General features: G+C 49.8%; 2 protein-coding genes across 2 annotated transcripts; both read right to left on the bottom strand.

Moving 5' to 3' along the window:
- Nucleotides 1–5,984: 5,984 nt before the first annotated feature.
- LOC118661509 lies at nucleotides 5,985–17,768 on the bottom strand. Its single transcript, XM_036319606.1, has 3 exons — nucleotides 16,757–17,768; nucleotides 8,589–8,751; nucleotides 5,985–6,090 (listed from the first exon to the last, which is right to left on the bottom strand). The coding sequence occupies exons 1-3, from the start codon at nucleotides 17,766–17,768 to the stop codon at nucleotides 5,985–5,987; spliced, it is 1,281 nt and encodes a 426-aa protein (XP_036175499.1).
- Nucleotides 9,323–12,912, bottom strand: LOC118661176 (spermatogenesis-associated protein 3-like). The gene is given in 3 exon segments (XM_036318865.1): nucleotides 9,323–9,348; nucleotides 9,351–9,470; nucleotides 12,471–12,912. Coding segments are annotated over 3 exon segments (588 nt in total).
- Nucleotides 17,769–18,126: the final 358 nt, after the last annotated feature.

Here is an 18,126-nt window from a genome sequence, read left to right as displayed (position 1 = left end):
TGCGATAACCTCCTTATTACCATTTTGAATTTGGTTTTCTGAAATTTGCACCAAGTAAATTCATAATCCACTTATCAGATCATTCTTAAAATGCCTCCTGACATTTGGACACCAACCAATTCACTAGTTCTGGAACCTGCCCCAGAATACAGTACTGAACGTTGAAGGAGAATATGACCCAAGCCTGCCTGCCCCCACCGCACCGAACTCACACTACTGGGCTCTGCTGTAAGGAGACTCTAGAACCAGCATGTCAAACTCAAAGGCTAACATGGGCCATATAAACAAGGTTTAAGTTGATGTGGGCCCCCAAAAAACAAAAGCTTCAATTTTCATAGAAACATAGGCTCATTCAAAAAGTATAGTATAAAAAAAAACAAGAGCCATGATAAAATTAATGTTTTCTTCCTGACACTTGGCATCTCTTCTCTGCTACTATCTTTCCTACTTTGTTTGGGGGGAAATCTCGTTTGCAGGGATTACTTTCAAAACTGACCCAAGGTGAATGTCAGTAATTCTGGATCTGATAGGAGACTTATTTCCTTTCATAATTGTAAATAACTGCTCACACCGTTATTTTGGCTGGGCCGCAAAAATGTTCGGTGTGGGCCGCATGTGGCCCGCGGGCCGAGAGTTTGACATGCTTGCTCTAGAACAGCGGTTCCCAACCTGTGGGTTGCAACCCCTTTGGAGGTCGAACGACCCTTTCACAGGGGTCGCCTAAGACCATCCTGCATATCAGATATTTACATTACGATTCATAACAGTAGCAACATTACAGTTATGAAGTAGCAACGAAAATAATTTTATGGTTGGGTCACAACATGAGGAACTGTATTTAAAGGGCCAGAAGGTTGAGAACCACTGCTTTAGCTCAAGTGCGGTCTTCACATTGTCACTGGCCACCATCCACCCAACTCCTGTGACCAGGCCCCGCACACCTGCACATCCCTTCATTTAATCTCACCACCATCCCATGGTTGGCAAACTGCAGCTCTCGAGCCACATGCGGCTCTTTGGCCCCTTGAGTGTGGCTCTTCCTAAGCCGTAGGAGTACCCTAATTAAGTTAATAACAATGTACCTACCTATATAGTTTCAGTTTAAAAAATTTGGCTCTCAAAAAAAATTTCAATCGTTGTACTGTTGATATTTGGCTCTGTTGACTAATGAGTTTGCCGACCACTGATCTAGACGAGTCTCAACTGGGCTGACTGGGCACTTCAAGTCTCTGCCACGTATCTGTTCCACGCCAGTAGGCTACCTCAGGAATGTCCTCATGGAGATGACAGAAACACAAGAAAGAGCAAGGCCTCTCAAGTGGTAGACTTAGAAGCACCATACTTGCACTTCTGCTTCATTCTATTACCCAAAGCCAGGCACACGGTCAAGTCCAGAGACAGAGACAGAGGACACTTCAAAGTTAAATGCCCAAGGGGGTGGATGCAGAGAGGGTAAAAGATCATTCAACCCATCAGCAAGACCTATCAATTCTACCTTAGAAATACTTTCCACACCTGACCAATACTCCTTCTATCTTATTGCTACCACCACTTCAGTTCACCATGATCTCTCTTACCTACACCACCTGACTGCTCTGTCCAAATCTTTCTTGTCCATTCCTTCTCAGACCATTCTCAATGCAGCAATGAGAATGAACTTAAAAAGAAAACCTGCTCTGACCACTCATTTTTTTTTTAATTAAATCTTTATTGTTCAGATTATTACATTTGTTCCTCTTTTTTTCCCCCCCATAACTCCCCTCCTCCCAGTTCCCGCCCGACCCTCCGCCCTCACTCCCCACCCACTGTCCTCATCCATAGGTGCACAATTTTTGTCCAGTCTCTTCCCGCATCTCCCACACCCCTTTCCCCCCCAGGAATAGTCAGTCCATTCCCTTTCTATGTCCCTGATTCTATTGTAATCAACAGTTCATTCTGTTCATCAGATTATTTATTCACTTGATTCTTAGATTCACTTGTTGATAGATGCATATTTGTTGTTCATAATTTGTATCTTTACCTTTTTCTTCCTCTTCCTCTTCTTAAAGGATACCTTTCAGCATTTCATATAATCCTGGTTTGGTGGTGATGAACTCCTTTAGCTTTTCCTTATCTGTGAAGCTCTTTATCTGACCTTCAATTCTGAATGATAGCTTTGCTGGATAAAGTAATCTTGGTTGTAGGTTCTTGGTATTCATCACTTTGAATATTTCTTGCCACTCCCTTCTGGCCTGCAAAGTTTCTGTTGAGAAATCAGCTGACAGTCGTATGGGTATTCCCTTGTAGGTAACTGAGTTTCTTTCTCTTGCTGTTTTTAAGATTCTCTCTTTATCTTTTGCTCTTGGCATTTTAATGATGATGTGTCTTGGTGTGGTCCTCTTTGGATTCCTTTTGTTTGGGGTTCTCCGCGCTTCTTGGACCTGTAAGTCCATTTCTTTCACCAGGTGGGGGAAGTTTTCTGTCATTATTTCTTCAAATAGGTTTTCAATATCTTGCTCTCTCTCATCTTCTGGCACCCCTATAATTCTGATGTTGGTACACTTGAAGCTGTCCCAGAGGCTCCTTACACTATCCTCGCATTTTTGGATTCTTTTTTCATTTTGCTTTTCCGGTTGGGTGTTTTTTGCTTCCTCGCATTTCAAATCATTGACTTGATTCTTGCGCTCCTCTGGTCTGCTGTCGGGAGTCTGTATAATATTCGTTATTTCAGTCCGTGTATGCTTAATTTCTAGTTGGTTCCCCAATATAAGATCGAGGGTCTTATTAGTTTTCTTGTAGATCTCATTAAGTTTATCGGCGGCTTCTAAACAGTTCTTGAGAGACCTTAAAAGTGTGGTTCTGAACTCTATATCTTCCATTGACAATTTTGTCCTGTTTCTGTGTCTCCGCATTTTGTTATGCTTCCTTGGTGCACCCCCTAGTGGTCTTTGTGCGCAGTCTTACAGTTAAATCTTGATTGTTGTAGTTAATTCCAGGGAGGGTTTGACCTCCAGGCCAAGTGGCTATGAGAATCAGCTGTGTCAGCAGTGAGAGAACTTCTGTCCTCTAGGGAGGTGCTAATCTGGCGTTTGCCTGAGGCTATCCGGCAAATGCCTGTGTGCAGGGCTTGGGCGGGGCGGGTCGCACAGGATCAACAGGGTGGGCCGGAGAGAGCAGTTATGGCGGCTCTCAGTCCTGTCCCCAGGGGCTCTGCCTCTCTGAGTCCCAGCACCCGCTGCAAAGCTCAGAGAGAAAGCTGCACTCGCTGTGACCGAAGCCAGACAGTCCCGCTTCTCCCGTTTGAGTCTGGGTCCCTAAAGACTCGCCCGGATCTGGAGCTCAGAGTCTGCGACTCCCTCCCGATTGAATACGCCAACCGCGCCCTCCGCCGCCAGCTCGCTCCGCGAACTCTGCACCTCAGAATTTGCCTTCAGCACTGCGCCTCCTCTGAGTGTCCGTATATGTTTCTCTTTCCTCCTAGTTGTAGGACTTCCACTCAGCCAGCGTTCCTGTGGTTCTGGGTGATGTCCCTTCCGTTTTTTGGTTTCACTTTTGAAGTAGTTGTTCAAAGCAGCAAACTCCGGCGTTAATCTATGCCGCCATCTTGGTTCTCCCTCCCTCTGACCACTCATTTAATTAAGTCTGCCAAATGGTTTCCTATTGTTCTCAGGATAAAGGTGAAAATCCTGAGTAAGGCCTGAATTGTTTTTAATTTTCTTTTTAAAAAAAATATATATTTTATTGATTTCTTACAGAGAGGATGAGAGAGAAACATCGATCAGCTGCCTCCTGCACACTCCCTACTGGGTATGTGCCTGCAACCAAGGTACATGCCCTTGACCGGAATCAAACCTGGGACCCTTCAGTCCAAAGGCCAACGCTCTATCCATTGAGCCAAACCAGTTAGGGCTGTTTTCAATTTTCAATTGAGGGGTTCTTTTATTTTTTTTATTTTTTATTTTATTTATTTATTTATTTATTTATTTTTTGAGGGGTTCTTTTAAAGCAAATAGGTGAACCTGGTGAAAGGGAGAAAGAGAGTGAAGAGGGAGTGTGGGAAAGAGAGGCTTTGTAATGACTTCCATGTGAGCACAGCCTGGGACCCCTGTCTCCAACCTCATCTCCTTCCATCCTTTCTTTCACTTTATGGTTGGAACACATCATAATTCCCCAACTTGTACACTATATTAACCCTCTGGGGTCTTACTTGGACTGCTCTGTGTCCAAGTAAAGAAGTATAGTTCTTTATCCCTCCTTTTGGTATGGCTTGAAAACCCTCTGCCTTATGCCTAAAAAAAGAGAGGAGAAGAGTGTAGATCGGTTTGGTTTTTGGAGAGGAGCAGGTTTTGGGGGAGAAGCAGGTTTTTGGGGAGGAGCAGGTTTTTGGAGAGGAGCAGGTTTTTGGGGAGAAGCAGGTTTTTGGGGAGAAGCAGGTTTTTGGGGAGGAGCAGGTTTTTGGGGAGAAGCAGGTTTTTGGGGAGGAGCAGGTTTTTGGGGAGGAGCAGGTTTTTGGGGAGAAGCAGGTTTTTGGGGAGGAGCAGGTTTTGGGGGAGAAGCAGGTTTTGGGGGAGGAGCAGGTTTTTGGAGAGGAGCAGGTTTGAATGCTGTATGTCACAAAGAAAGGAATCCTATCACTCTTGGACTGGCAGACCTGGAGTCTTAATTATTAAGACTGGAGAGAGAGAGAGAGAGAGGAGGAGGAGGAGGTGGGAGAGGAGGAGGGGGGAGAGGAGGAGGGAGAGAGGAGGGGGGAGGAGAAGAGGGGGGAGAGGAGGAGGAGGGAGAGGAGGAGGGGGGAGAGAGGTCCACTCCTGTGGCTGGCGGAGTTCTAGGAGTGGTTGAAAGGCTGCCATTATCTCCTTACTGCCCCCATCCCACCCCATCATCACTTAGGAGGCATTCACTGTGGTTGGATTTGACAATGGGGACAATGTGGGTGCTCTTGGTGCCTGCCCAGATGCCCTTTCTGGGCTGGTGCATTCTTTATTTAGTTCCTGTGAGTTTTGAATGTTGGCTGCTAAGGACTCAGAGCTGCCTCTTTTCCCAGAAGCTTGTCCTCAGCCAAATGGGAGCTCTTTTCCACAAAGATATGAACTCCCCACCCTCACCCCTATTGCCAATGGCTGAATGACAAAGGGGCACAAAAAGCCTGCCCTCTTGCTTCAAGGTGAGACCAGTTCTATGGTGTAATTCATGCTTGAGAGCCCACGTGGGATCAGGCTGAGGCTGGACTTCAGCTGACCTGGCTCTTGCTCTGCTCCTGCCTTTGACCTCTCTTGCCTCCCTCCCTCCCTTTTTTTCTCAATAAATCCTGTGCACTCGCATCCCTGTCTCAGGCTCTGCTTCTAGGGAGCCCTGCCTAGAAGAGGGGAGGATTGAAGACGCTGTGGGAGGCATGCTCTCTGCCCTCAAAGATCTTGCAGGACGCTTGTAGAGATAGGCCACAAACACGCACAGTGATCCTCTACCACACAGGATGGGCCAGGCTGGAGAAGTCACTGGAGGTGCAGTGGGGGAGGAAGGCTTTATGGAAGAAATAGGCTAGGCCATGAAGAACAGGTAGGACTTGAAATGTTGGGAAAGGGAAAAAGCTTCCTAGGCAGGAAGAAAGTTCCAAGGAAAGGCCCTAAGATGGGTAAGAACCTCTGCCCTCACCTGCTCCTGTCTGGTATCTGTGACTAGAGGAACCACCCAGGTCAGTGGGAGTTGGGGAACTCTGTTTTGACAGGCCTAATAATGGATCTAACGTTGGCAGGGCTGCTTGAGAGAGCCATGCCAGGTCACCCTGAGTCCAGGGAGGACTCACTCAGTCCTCACGAGAGGCTGGGGGGCATGGTCCACCTGTAACAACCTTCTCACTTCAGAGAAGGAACAGAAAACCCACCAGCCCTGCACGGAGGGCTGGCAACTCAGGGGGCCTGAGGGCCACTTCTGCAAAGAGCAGTGGGCACCGAGGGGCTCCACACACCTGCTGGACCATGAGCCTGGGGTTTGTTCACAGGAGTTCAATGACGTAGTAGGCAGTTGCTAGGGCACCCAGAGCCACAGCCGCAGTCCCGAGAGCCTGGAGCACGGGAATTACGATGACTGGTGTGCTTCCTTGCAGGTCCTCTGCAAAGCAAAGTAGAAAGCCCATGGGTTGGGGGAGGTTGGGCTTTAGTGCCTTTTTATGGGAAAGGGAAGATTGGGGGGTTCCCTCAGGATTGTGGGAACACCCACTTCTCCCTACCGACCCTCCTCTCAAGGGGACACAACTCTCCCACTCCTTCTAATGAAACCTACCCCAGGACCTGAGGATGGGCTGGCCCAGGACACCAGCTCCTCGGGACATTCAGGGAGCCAAGCTACAAAGGTGGTCAAGGCCCTCATGTGCCAGGCACTGTGCTAAACACCTCACACCCCAGGTCTCCTTGGACATCAAGACAACCCTGCGAAGGAGGTTCTACCAGGTAGCTCCATTTTGGGGACACATATGACACCTGAGGAAACACATACTACACCCACCACGAAGGCAAGGAAAATACATGAGTATGATACTAATTGTGAGGAAGGCTTTCAACGATGTAATATCCATTTGGGTAAAAATCCTATTCAAGTAGCAGTTCTTTAACGTGAGTGTGTATTTCAAGCCAAGAGCCAACATTCCACTCCTCTGAGAAACGGAACGATTACGGAAGCGGTGCCAAACATTTGAACAGAATTTGTCTTAACTCTGACCAAACTGGACCCCTGCCCCTTCCCCCTCACATTCCTAATTCTGAGCCTTGCTTTTGCCTTTTCCTCCATCTCCAGTGCTCTCCCTCTAAAATAAGCCATAGAAGATCCTAAGGTCCTTTTAGACTCCGCTCAGATGTGATTGACACTACGCAGTCTGCCTGGACCTCAGTTCAGGAGTGAACACTCTCTTTTCCTGAAGCTCTTCGAATGTCTCCTATGGGACACAGATCACCTGGCTCACACCTCAGTTTCTCAATAGACATGTCTTACCTTACCATGCAGGCTGTACAATTTTTAAGGGTAAAGTTCCCTGTTCTGGTTTCCCTCCTAGTACCTGGCATCATGTGCAGATTAGCTTTTCCTACTTATTGGTTTTAAAGTGATATGAGGCCCTAACCGGTTTGGCTCAGTGGATAGAGCGTCGGCCTGCAGACTCAAGGGTACCAGGTTCGATTCCGGTCAAGGGCATGTACCTTGGTTGCGGGCATATCCCAGTAGGGGGTGTGCAGGAGGCAGCTGATCGATGTTTCTCTCTCATTGATGTTTCTAGCTCTCTATCCCTCTCCCTTCCTCTCTGTAAAAAAACAATAAAATATATTAACAAAAATAAAAAAAAAATAAAGTGATATGAGAAGGTGGGGGAGGATGGATGGATGGGAGGTAATCAACCAAAGACCTTATATGCATATATGCATATATAACTCATGGACACAGGCAATAGGGTGCTGAAGGCCTGGGGGAGGGGAGCGGGGACAGGGCCGGCCGGAGGGGGCCAATGGTGGTGGTGGTGGGGGACACATGTAATACTTTCAACAAAAAAGAGTTATTTTAAAAAATTAAAGTAATATGAATACATGGCACAACGTGGCACCAGATGGACAGAAGTACTGAGTGTGCTGGAAGACAGTTAATAATAATGAGTGGGGGACAGGCCCTTCCTTGACAGAGACTTACCAGGTTATAGAATATTTTAGCTCTAGGCATGCTCTTCCAACACACCTCGGTATCTGTTTGTTTCTCTTTATAGGTTTGTTTCAAGGATGACAGGAGAGGGGATCTGGGAAGAGGAGCAGGAGGAAAGTGGGGGATAGGTGGGCTCTGTTCCTGGGTCAGGAGTATCAGATTGTCAAGTGGAAGACTTCCCCTGTGGACACCTGTGAGACCCTGGATACAGGCGGAGCTGCTTTGGGCCCAGAGCTGGGGATGGGCAGAGGCCCCTTTCCCAGCCCTGGCACCCCTGGAAAAGGTTCCACCTGGTGGATTCTAGGAAGAGGCAAAGAAGGGCAGAGCTTCCGATGATGCTGGGGGTGGGGGGCTGCTCTGCCATGGACAGACCAACCTTGGGGCACTGTTCCCTGTTGGGGTTGCTTAGAAACAGCCTGAGACCCTCTGCATGGGGTGGAGGTCTTGCTATTACCAAGGGGGCATATGAGTTACACTCAGTATTTGTGACTAAATTCCAGGGGAACTTCACATGTAGGTAAAGAACCTAAAGCTCTCAGCTGTGGTGTGGGCCACAGAAGGAGGCCGATGGCCAAACAGAGCATTTAATTCCAAAGCTCTGACAAGGCATTTCTGAAGGGCTGTGAGGGGGTGAGCTCTGAGGAAGGCGGGTGCCTTTCGGGAAAAGAGAAACGAAGCCCTCGAAGAAGCAATTCCTGGGAAGGAAGAAAATCGGCACCTCTCTGTGCAGGTGGGACACCCTGGAAGGATGGGTCTGGTCAGAAAGGGCCAGTGCCAACCTTAGGCTGTGGCCACCTGGAGGGAGAGGCTTTCCTTTTGGCCTAGGATTCCCAGGCGGATTAACACAAGACTACAAAACGATCTGGGGGAGAGCCTGGCCCTTGGGGACTGTATGTCCTGAGGGCCCAGCCCTCCATGAGCTCCAGAACCTGTAGAAGGTGAGGAGGTTTGGGAATCCTCTCCCTGACACGGTCAGCCAGGCCCGAGGCAGAAGGACATCGGAGATGCGGCTGTGGCACAGGCCCAGACGACGCCAGCAAGCAGAGCTGCCGGGGCAAGTGGTACAGGAACAGAAGGGGCGAGTCGGAGGCCCTGGGTGGACAGAAAAAGAGAAAGATGAGGGACCTACCAGCCTGCAGGAGGCGGAGGAGAGCCTGGAAGACACAGAAACAAACCGTGGGAAATTATTGTATTTCAGACCGCTGCTACCTGGGAATAAAAATAATGATGCAATGGCTTCACATCATTATCCATCGTATTTAATTATCAGAACAATCCTGTGAAATGGAATGTTGTTATTCTCAGTTTACAAATGAGGAAACCGAGGATCAAATGGAGAGTAAGTAGATTGACGAAGTGGGCCTCAATTCAGGATTTCTTGATCCAGGGCTCTCTCCACAGAATTCATAGGAAGTGGTGGCAGTAGGTGACTGCCCTGCCGTGAGGTGGCACTCGATTCCTGCACCTGGAGCTGCCACGTCCCGTTTCTGTGGGGCTCACGGGTTCATCCAGAAGGCAACCGCCACTCCAGTTTACAGTCCTTGGAATGCTTTCCCAGACTCATCTCCATTTCCGTCCCCCTGTGCAGTGGATCCTAGCGGAACTCAGAGATGGCGCCCTCTGCTGTTTAAAAAGACCTCTGCCTCATTTCCTCCCCTTGCAGCTACCTCTGTCCTGGCTTCCTGATGAACTGTGGATTCTTCCAGCCAAAGCTCCGTGAGGACAGTGGTCAACCTTGGCAAACTCAGCACACTTCCTGCTGAGACCTGCCCATGATGGATGCTTTTTTTGGACTGGAAAAGGAAGAGATTCTAAAGGCAAGACGTTATCTTTTTTCTGTTTTTAGTTTAAACATTTTTTTTGAAATGGGCATATAATTCCCATACCATAAAGTTCACCCCTTTAACGTGTTCAGTGGTTTTTAGTATATAAACAAAGGTGTGCAACCATCATTGCTACATAATTCCAGAATATTTTCTTTTCCACTTAAGAAACTCCAGACCCGCCCTGACCAGTTTGGCTCAGGGGATAGAGCATCAGCCTGCGGACTGAAGGGTCCCAGGTTCGATTCCGGTCAAGGGCATGTACCATGGTTGTGGGCACATCTCCAGTGCGGGGCGTGCAGGAGGCAGCTGATTGATGTTTCTCTCTCATCGATGTTTCTAACTCTCTATCCCTCTCCCTTCCTCTCTGTAAAAAATCAATAAAATATATTTTAAAAGAAGAAAAAAAAGAAACTCTGGACCCATTAGCAGTCACTGCCTATTCTCCACTCTTCCCAGGTTCTGGCAATAGATTCGCCTATTCTAGACATTTTAGAAATGGAAGCATACAACATGTGGGCTTTTTTTAATGGATTGGCTTCTTTTACTTAGCCTAATGTTTTTGAGGCCCATCCGTGTTGTAGCATGTATCAGTGCATCATCTCTTTTTATTGCCAAATAGTATTTCATAGTACATCTGTACCACCTACTGTTTATTCATTTATTAGCTGATGGACATTGAGTTGTCTCTTTTTGGCTATTGTGAGTAATGCTGCTATGGACATTTGTGTATAAGTTTTGTGTAGGACATATGTTGTTGTTGTTTTTTACATCATAAACCAGGAGTTTAATTTTTTTGTGTGGAAAACTCTTTCTAAGAATCCGTTACAACCAACAAAATAATATTGAAAAATTGGCTAGGAGATGAAGGCTTAATTTTCCATAAACTTTGAAGTGGTAGAACATGTTTTTAATTCCCTTGGGTATATACCCAGGAGTTGGATTGCTGTGTCTTATGGTAACTTCATGGTTAACCCTTCGAGGAATTGCCAGACTTTTCCACCGCAGCAGCACCATTTTACATTCCCTCCAGCAGTGTCTGATGCTTCTGACTTCTCCACAGCCTCACCAACACTTGTCATTGTCCATTTTTTTAAATTATAGTCATTCTAGTGGAAGATTTGTCTTTTATTGAGCTACAATATTCTCTGCATATAAAACGTTTGGATGTTAGACTATGGCATCCTTTATTTAAAGGCCCTCATCCCTTATTGCCAACATTCCTTCCTACTCTGGCTCAAAGGGAGAAAATTCCTTTGATAGAAGAAGAGAAGGTGGCCATTGTAAGCACTGAAGAGCCACCACCAGTGCCTGGATAAATTGGCCAGCAGTAGCACATGAAATTGTGGATAGATGAGAGTCTCATATTTGTATTTATCTAAGTGCAATAAACAGCACCAGGTTTCCAATGTAACGAAATGCAGTTCTTTTACAATTCTTTGGAGCAATAAGCCACATCAATAAGCAGAACTCCCCATGGGGGTGAGTCACATGCATTCATTAAAAGATTTGGGGATGTAAAGCTTTGCGTTCTACAGATATCCGTTCTGAAGGCCACAGTCCAGAAATGTTAGTTCAGCGGTTGATGATCATAACATACACAATATGTAGTGTAGCTCTCAAAACCATTTCAGATGTTAAGAACGGATTGATTACTAGCCTCAGGAATATGTCACAGAGATACCTTGGGTATATACATATCTCTTATTTATGCCCACATTATCTCAGAGGGATATGCTGTGGCCTGGGGAGTGTGGCCTGGTCAGGACCACAGAGCCATGGGCTCTGGCTCACGGATCCAGGAGCTCAGAGAAGGATGTGCTTCCTCCAGGGGAGACCACCAGACCTCGGGGGATCAGAATGTTAGGGCTGCAGTGAACAGCGAGAATTCTGGAGTCAGAATAGACTGAAGTTCCCCGCTCAGGGCTTCTAGTGCCTGCTTGAGAGTGAGCTGCTTGATTTCTTTGGGCCTCAGTTTCCTCATCTATAACATGAGATGATACTAGTATGTTCTTTATAGAGTTGTTAAATGAGAAAATTAACATAGATGGCTGAGCTGAATGCTGGGTACACAGTTGGTTAGCTATTACCATTATCATTAGCAGTAGTTTTAACCAGCCCACCTCCTGAATGCCACTTGAATTTCCTCTACAATCCAATGTTCACTCAGACCCTGGCTAACAAGAAGAGGGGGGCCACTTTTCCCAGACGGCCATTCCTTTGTCAGAGAGAGCTAATTGTTGGAGTTTTCTAATGTTGAGGAGAGAAATCCGCCTCTGTCTTCCCTCGGTAAGGTTGCCAGATTTAGCAAGTAAAAACGCACGATGCCCATGCAATATTTGGGACACACCTATACTAAAAAAATTTTAAAATCATTTGTTGGCCTGCATTTTACTGGGAACTCTATCCATGGGTTCTTAGTCAAACAACTGAGGACAACATGGAAAAAGTCTATTCACATCTTCCACCTGACAAATTTCCTCCAAACCCTTCCACCACATCTCAAACACCAAGTGGCGCTCGCCTCCCCCTACTTGTCTCATCCACCGTCAGCCTGGACTTTCCTCTTTGGATTAGATGGTAGGTATCTGTTACAGCAAATGGAGATTGTCTGACGAGGACAGAGTGAAGCAATATGACCACTCCCTTGTCCTAAACTGCATAATATCAATGCATCCTTGGTTTTTATTTTTGAGCAGCTACATGGCACCCTGATTCCTAATGAGCACATATGACCACTGAGCCATGTGAAAGGTTAATATGGATGCGGGCTGCCTTCTTCAGTGAGACTCCACATGGTGAGAAATGGCAACACCCAGGAACCCTGATCTCCTGGGTAAAAACAAAACCCCAAACCCTCACACGCCACAAGCACAGTTCCAGAATACACGTTAACCACACGTCACTACCCAGTAAGAACCAGCTTCTGGGGTGACCCGGGATTCAGCAGCAGAAAGGCTAGACCTGTTGAGCTAGAAATCTGCTCACCTGCTTTCTTGGATCCATGGGATGTTTTTGTGCCAGTGTTCGGAGTCAGCAGGCCCTGAGCTGACTGGCTGGTTTGGGGAGCTGGGAGGGCCCGGATCACAGGCCTCTGTGCAACGGAGCCCACATTGGGCTGCTGTGGGGTGGACCCCGAGATGGGCTGCTGGGGGGTGGACTCTGAGCAGGGCTGCTGGGGGGTGGGCTCAGAGCTCTGTTGCTGCTGCTGGGGGGTGCACCCCGAGGTGGGCTGCTGGGGGGTAAACTCAGAGCTCCTATGCTGCTGAGGGGTGCATGACAAGCTGTTCTGCGGTGGGGTGGACTCCACGCTGGACTGATGTGGGGTAGACCGCACGCTGGGCTGCCGTGAGGTGGAATCAGAGCTACAGCGCCGTGAGTTGGAGCCACGGCGTTTGGACTCTGTCTTCTTCTTTTTGCCCTTCTTCATGGTGGGTCTTCCTCACCTAAATGTGGCCCTACATGGAGCTGCCTAATCTCCCGGCTCCCTCCTGGAGGGGCCGTTTGCCCCTGCCCTGGGGGAACACTCTGGTCTTGGGCTGGACCCACACCCCTCCTGTGAGGTCACAAACACCAGGATGGCTCCATGGCAGTGCCCTGGGGACAGTCTTCTCTGCCTAGCCTGCTGTTCTCCCTCTTCCCTAGCCACTGGGATGGGCAGAGGGCAGGTGTCAGACCCCTCAAGAACCTGGGTTAAGCCTGGCCATGCGGCCTGTGACAACCTGGATCCCTAGGATTCTGCGACTGGAGTGCCTCCTTCAGGCACCTCTCCGCTGGTGTGTCCCGGGTCCGCTTAGAGCTATCCATTCACTCTAAGACCCCCTGGCTGTGACGCTCAACTCTGCCACTGGTTTCCACATAACAAAAGCTGAAAACCAAAAACCAAACCCCCAAAACTACTTCACCATGCATACTGTGTTTTAGGTAATGTTACCGAAGATTGGGGGTCCATGGAAAGCCCACAGCCTCCTACCAACTCAGCTGTTCCCCCAGATTATTTTCATAGAGTAGCTTCCCCCTTCTTCCAAAACCTGCCCTCCCAGACTGTGTGAAGGGTCTTGGGGGAAAGGGGGTGTTATCCAACTTTGGCAAGAACCCTTGCATGTGGCAAAAGAATTTCCCCTACAAACGTAATGGCAGTTTGGAAAACCACATTTTTCTCAAACTCATCACGCCAGCCACAATAGGCTACCTTTCAAACCCCAAACTCAGCGGGTCAATTAGGAGACTATGAATCCTTCTCAAAGTTAACAATGTGACTTTCCTTTTAGGATGGGAGAGAGAAAAAACATTAAAAAAAAGACAACCTTAGGCTTCACATGTTGACTCTAACAGAAAATGTGTTTGCATTAGAAGACACTACTTCTGCCATTGATGCATCATGAGGTGGTGAGTAGTCTACTGTCAACCCCTTGAGTCTGGGGTGATACTCTTGCCCCAGGAGAAGGTTTAGGTTAGACCTATGGAGGAAGAATCCCCATGCAAGGCCAGATCCGATATGAACTATGAAATGACGGGAAATATTTTAGAGAGAACCTGAAAAGACCTTGTTAATTCTCTTTCTGCAGAGGGGAAACTGAGGTTCAAGGTTAAACTGCCATTCCAAAGTCACACAGTGGAGGGGCATCGAAGGGGCTAAATTCCCCTCCAGAGATCTCTCTTTTCCTGACTCCAGAAGGCAACAGGGAGTCAGTAATTATACAGGCCTTAAAGTCAATCCCTTGAGTGAGAGGATTGAAGGGGAAAAAAAGGCACGAAGGATGAGAAGTGAAGGGAAGCGCAGATCAATAAAGTTGGGTTGAATTTGATTGAGCCTGGGCGTGAGGAGATTCAGGGAGCCAGCGAGGCTACAAGAAAGAAGGCGGTAAGTTCCTAAAGTCAAGAGCAATGGCTCCCTCGGGGGATTCACTTCAGAATCAGAGAGACTGGAACCCAGTCAGGGACCCAGGGTCAGGAATCCTGCCTGGGTCCGGCAGACAGGTCACACCCACTAAGGCATTTATCTCTGTAAAACTCAATTTTCAGGCACTGATGGGCTTTTGACTGAGGGCCTCAACTTGATGGGTTTTTTTGTTTGTTTTTTTTAAATATGAGGAAGGGAGAGGGAGAGAGAAACATTAATCACTTGCCTTCTACATGCCTCCTACTTGGGATTGAGCCCGCAACCTGGCATGTGCCCTGAGCTACACAGGCCAGGGCTCAACCTGGTTTAAATCAGCCCTATTGACATTTGGGCCAGAAAAGTCTTTGTGTGGGGCTGTCCTGTGCATTGCAGACAGTTTAGCAGTGTCCCTGGTCTCTGCCCATGAGCTGCTGGTAGCAACTACTGCTCCTTCCAAGTGAAAGCAAAATATCTACACACATTGGTAAATGTCGGTGTGTGTGTGTGTGTGTGTGTGTGTGTGTGTGAGAGAGAGAGAGAGAGAGAGAGAGAGAGAGAGAGAGAGAGAAAATTGCCCTTGGGTGAGAACCACTTGTTTAAATGCATTAAATAGGTGCAAAAATGTCTTGGTAGGAATGAAAGAAGCATTTCATTTCACACCAAGGAACCAAAAAAGACATGAAAACAGAGCCTTGGTTCCCAAGGAGAGGAATGGGAGAAACACAGAGGGTCAGGCTTTGGGAGGAGTGGGAGTTTTTCCATAGCAGTGGAGGAAATATGTGGGGTTCTTTAATAAGGGTGGCCCCAAGTTGCAGGGGAGGGCACTTGTGGAGTAATAGATTGGGTTAGAAGGCTCGCTCTAGCCAGCCACAAGCACCAGAAGTCTGGTGAATGTGCCTCACTTCCCTGTATTTGTGGAAGCCCTTCCCACTCTGTCCCATCCCTCTCTCTTCCCATCATTCAGATCCATCTGAAGTGGACCCATCCACTCATAAAGCATTTCTCAAGATCTCCAACTGGAAGCCATGTCTCCCTCTCGGAGTCCAGGTCTTGGATCACTTTCTGCCGGGTGTCAGGATGGCTGCTACCCTTGTCTTAAAGTCCACACTCCCAGACTGTGGAGACCTCGAAGGGCCAAAGTCCAGGGAAAGGGCTTAATGTAAGCTGCTTGAAGGTGAGAGTAGAAAGCAGACAAAGAAAGCAGGAAACTGGTGACCACAGGGTGGGTGTGGGTGATGGGGGACAAGGCACCTCAAGACTGCATCATTAAGGGGTAGTTTTCAAAGGTGGTCTGGGTTTTCTGGTCTTGGCTGAAGACCACAGTGGGAACAATCCATAGCCAAGGGCTTTCCTAACCAGGCATGGCAGCTGCGGGAAAATCTCGTGGACTATTTGGGAGAGTCAGAAGAATGAGTCTGAGGGCCTGCAGAGTTGGTCGTCAGCCCAGGGGTGCTGGCCCTCTGGGTGGATCCGGGGCACCCAGAACAAGCATGCCAACATCTGTGCTGAGGCTAACGCCTTAGAACTGGATGATACCTCAGGCAGCAACTGGTCTTAGTCCCCTCTGTCAGGAGGGCAGCAGCTCACAGAGGGGGCAACTAGCTTTGTCCTCCAGCAGGAGAGCCTTGAGGAACCTGGCTTTGGATGCCCTGCCCAGAGCACTTCCTTCTGCCCCACTGCTGCCCCAGGGGGCTTCTGGAGACAGAGACAGAAGGCACTTGGTCTCACTTAAGAGCCCACTGCCCTGGGCCCTCAGACCCACAGGTTAACCCTCGGGGGCCGCAGACGCGGATTCCTAGATAGGGTCTCAGGGGCTGTGCGGCTACTGCAAAGCAGCACCTTCCGGAGAGGGCTGCTGTCAGAGGTGAGAATCCTTAGCGCAGCGCCTGGCTCACCCAGGCATGCTTTGGTTGCAACTGTGGTTCCCTTGGAGGAGGAGACGGAAGGACCAAGCAAGGAACAAGTGGAAGTGGAGAGGAGGGGACGGGTCTGGGGCCTGCAAGCTCCCAAATCTGTGCTTTACATGGGCTGAGTCCCAGTAGTGAGCAAGGGGTCGGGTGCCTGGCTGGGAAATGTACCAACAAATCAAGTGAATTCGAACCCGTGTGACCCCAAATTATCCCAGTGAGCACCCCTGGGGACAGAAATCTAGCTCATCTTCACCCAAACGGTGTCAGTGGAAGCGCCAGGAGAGGGACCATCACATTAGGGACCTGTCCAGTACCAGGACCAGCAGGGCCAAGGCACAGGCCTCCCTCCGTATTTGTCGTACTGGACGACGCTCCAACCAACTGAACCACACCCGCCTCCCTCTGTATTGAAGTTTCTCCCCAAAGCCCTGGGATATCCGCGGCAGCCTCGCGTTCCCACCCCTCGCCTTCCGGCTCCTCACCCTCTGTCTGAGTCTCTCGATCCACGAAGGGGACGCAGCCCCCCGTGGAGACCTCGTGTGCTCCGTTGGCGGCGCGCTGGATGTCCAGGGTGCCCTCGGGGCGGCTGGGGCTGAACACGGCGGTGTGCACCTCCACAGTCGGGCTGTGCGGCGCGAAGGCGCTGCCGAGCAGGGTCTCCATGCGGCGACGCGCCTCGGCCTCCTCCTCGCGCCGCGGCAGCACCACGATCCCCACCAGCGCGGCGGGCGGGCTGCGGTGCCGGGCGTGCACCTGCTGCAGGAGCAGCTGCAGCCGCGGCAGCTGCGAGCGCAGCGCGGACGCGCGGCACAGCACCAGGAGCAGCCGCGCGCTCGGCTCGGGCGGCTCCCGCGGCTGCGGAGCGTCCTGGCATCCCGACGCCGCATCCTCAGCCGCCCGGGACCTGGGAGTCTCGGCCGAAGCCGGAGCCGACTCGCGCTCATACTCGCAAAGGTCCTCAGCCTTGAGCCTGCCAGGGGGCAGCTGCTGGTTGAAGCGCCTGGACTTGGCGGCCCGGCAGTCGGTGTTCTTCAGAGAGCTGTCGCTGGAGCGCTTGAGACACCGCCTGGAGCAGTCGCTGGAGCTGCTGTGGCCGCAGGTGGCTTCGGTGGACGAGGGCCCCGTGGGCCCACGGGCCGGGCTCTGCTCCAGAATGTCCTGCAGGGTCAGGAAGCGCTCTTCCTGCGGCCAGGAGTTGCTCAGCAGCAGCACCTGGCCGCGGCCCTCGAGGGGTTGGGTGGGAGCCTGTGGCTGTGGCTGGGCTTCCCCATCCTGCGCAGCACCAGCGGGCTGGGCCCCAGGCTCCATGTCCGGTCCAGCTCCCTTGTACCTCTGAGCCCGGGCCCCCCTTGGCCAAGGGGAAAGCTGCCCTTCCCTGGAGCATGTCACAATACCCCTGCCACCCACCTCTTCCTGTGGCCACCAAGGGTCTCTGCCCGCTATTCCTTGGGAATCTTCCAACACAGGGAAGTTGCTTTGGGGCGCTGGCCTCATGCCGGATGTGTTTAGTTTCTCGTCATTATGTCCTCGGTGTCAAAAGGACAAATCCGTTTATCCTAGGGATGGGCTGTCATGCTCAAGTCTCCAAGTAAAACAGATTTTTGTGGAACCAGGACATTTAAAAAGCAGTGGAGACTGGCTGCTCGCTGCACCTGGACCATGTGACCAGTGGTGAGGGTCAAAGAGGCTGGTTCTGGATGGCTGCAGCCAGGAGGCAGGCCCCACCCACGCTCAGCCCCACTGCCCTCTGGGCGATCTGGGAGCCAGAGTCCGGGCTGTTGTAAACTGATGCGGCTGCAGGAGATGGTTGGGGGTTCCCCTCCTCTCTGGGTATGCATTTGAAAACCAGTCT

This window comes from Myotis myotis, unplaced genomic scaffold (genome assembly GCF_014108235.1).
Source record: "Myotis myotis isolate mMyoMyo1 unplaced genomic scaffold, mMyoMyo1.p scaffold_m19_p_8, whole genome shotgun sequence".
NCBI classification, from domain to species: domain Eukaryota; kingdom Metazoa; phylum Chordata; class Mammalia; order Chiroptera; family Vespertilionidae; genus Myotis; species Myotis myotis.
Note: the sequence above shows the minus strand (reverse complement) of the source record. Positions and strands in the feature narration are given on the sequence as shown.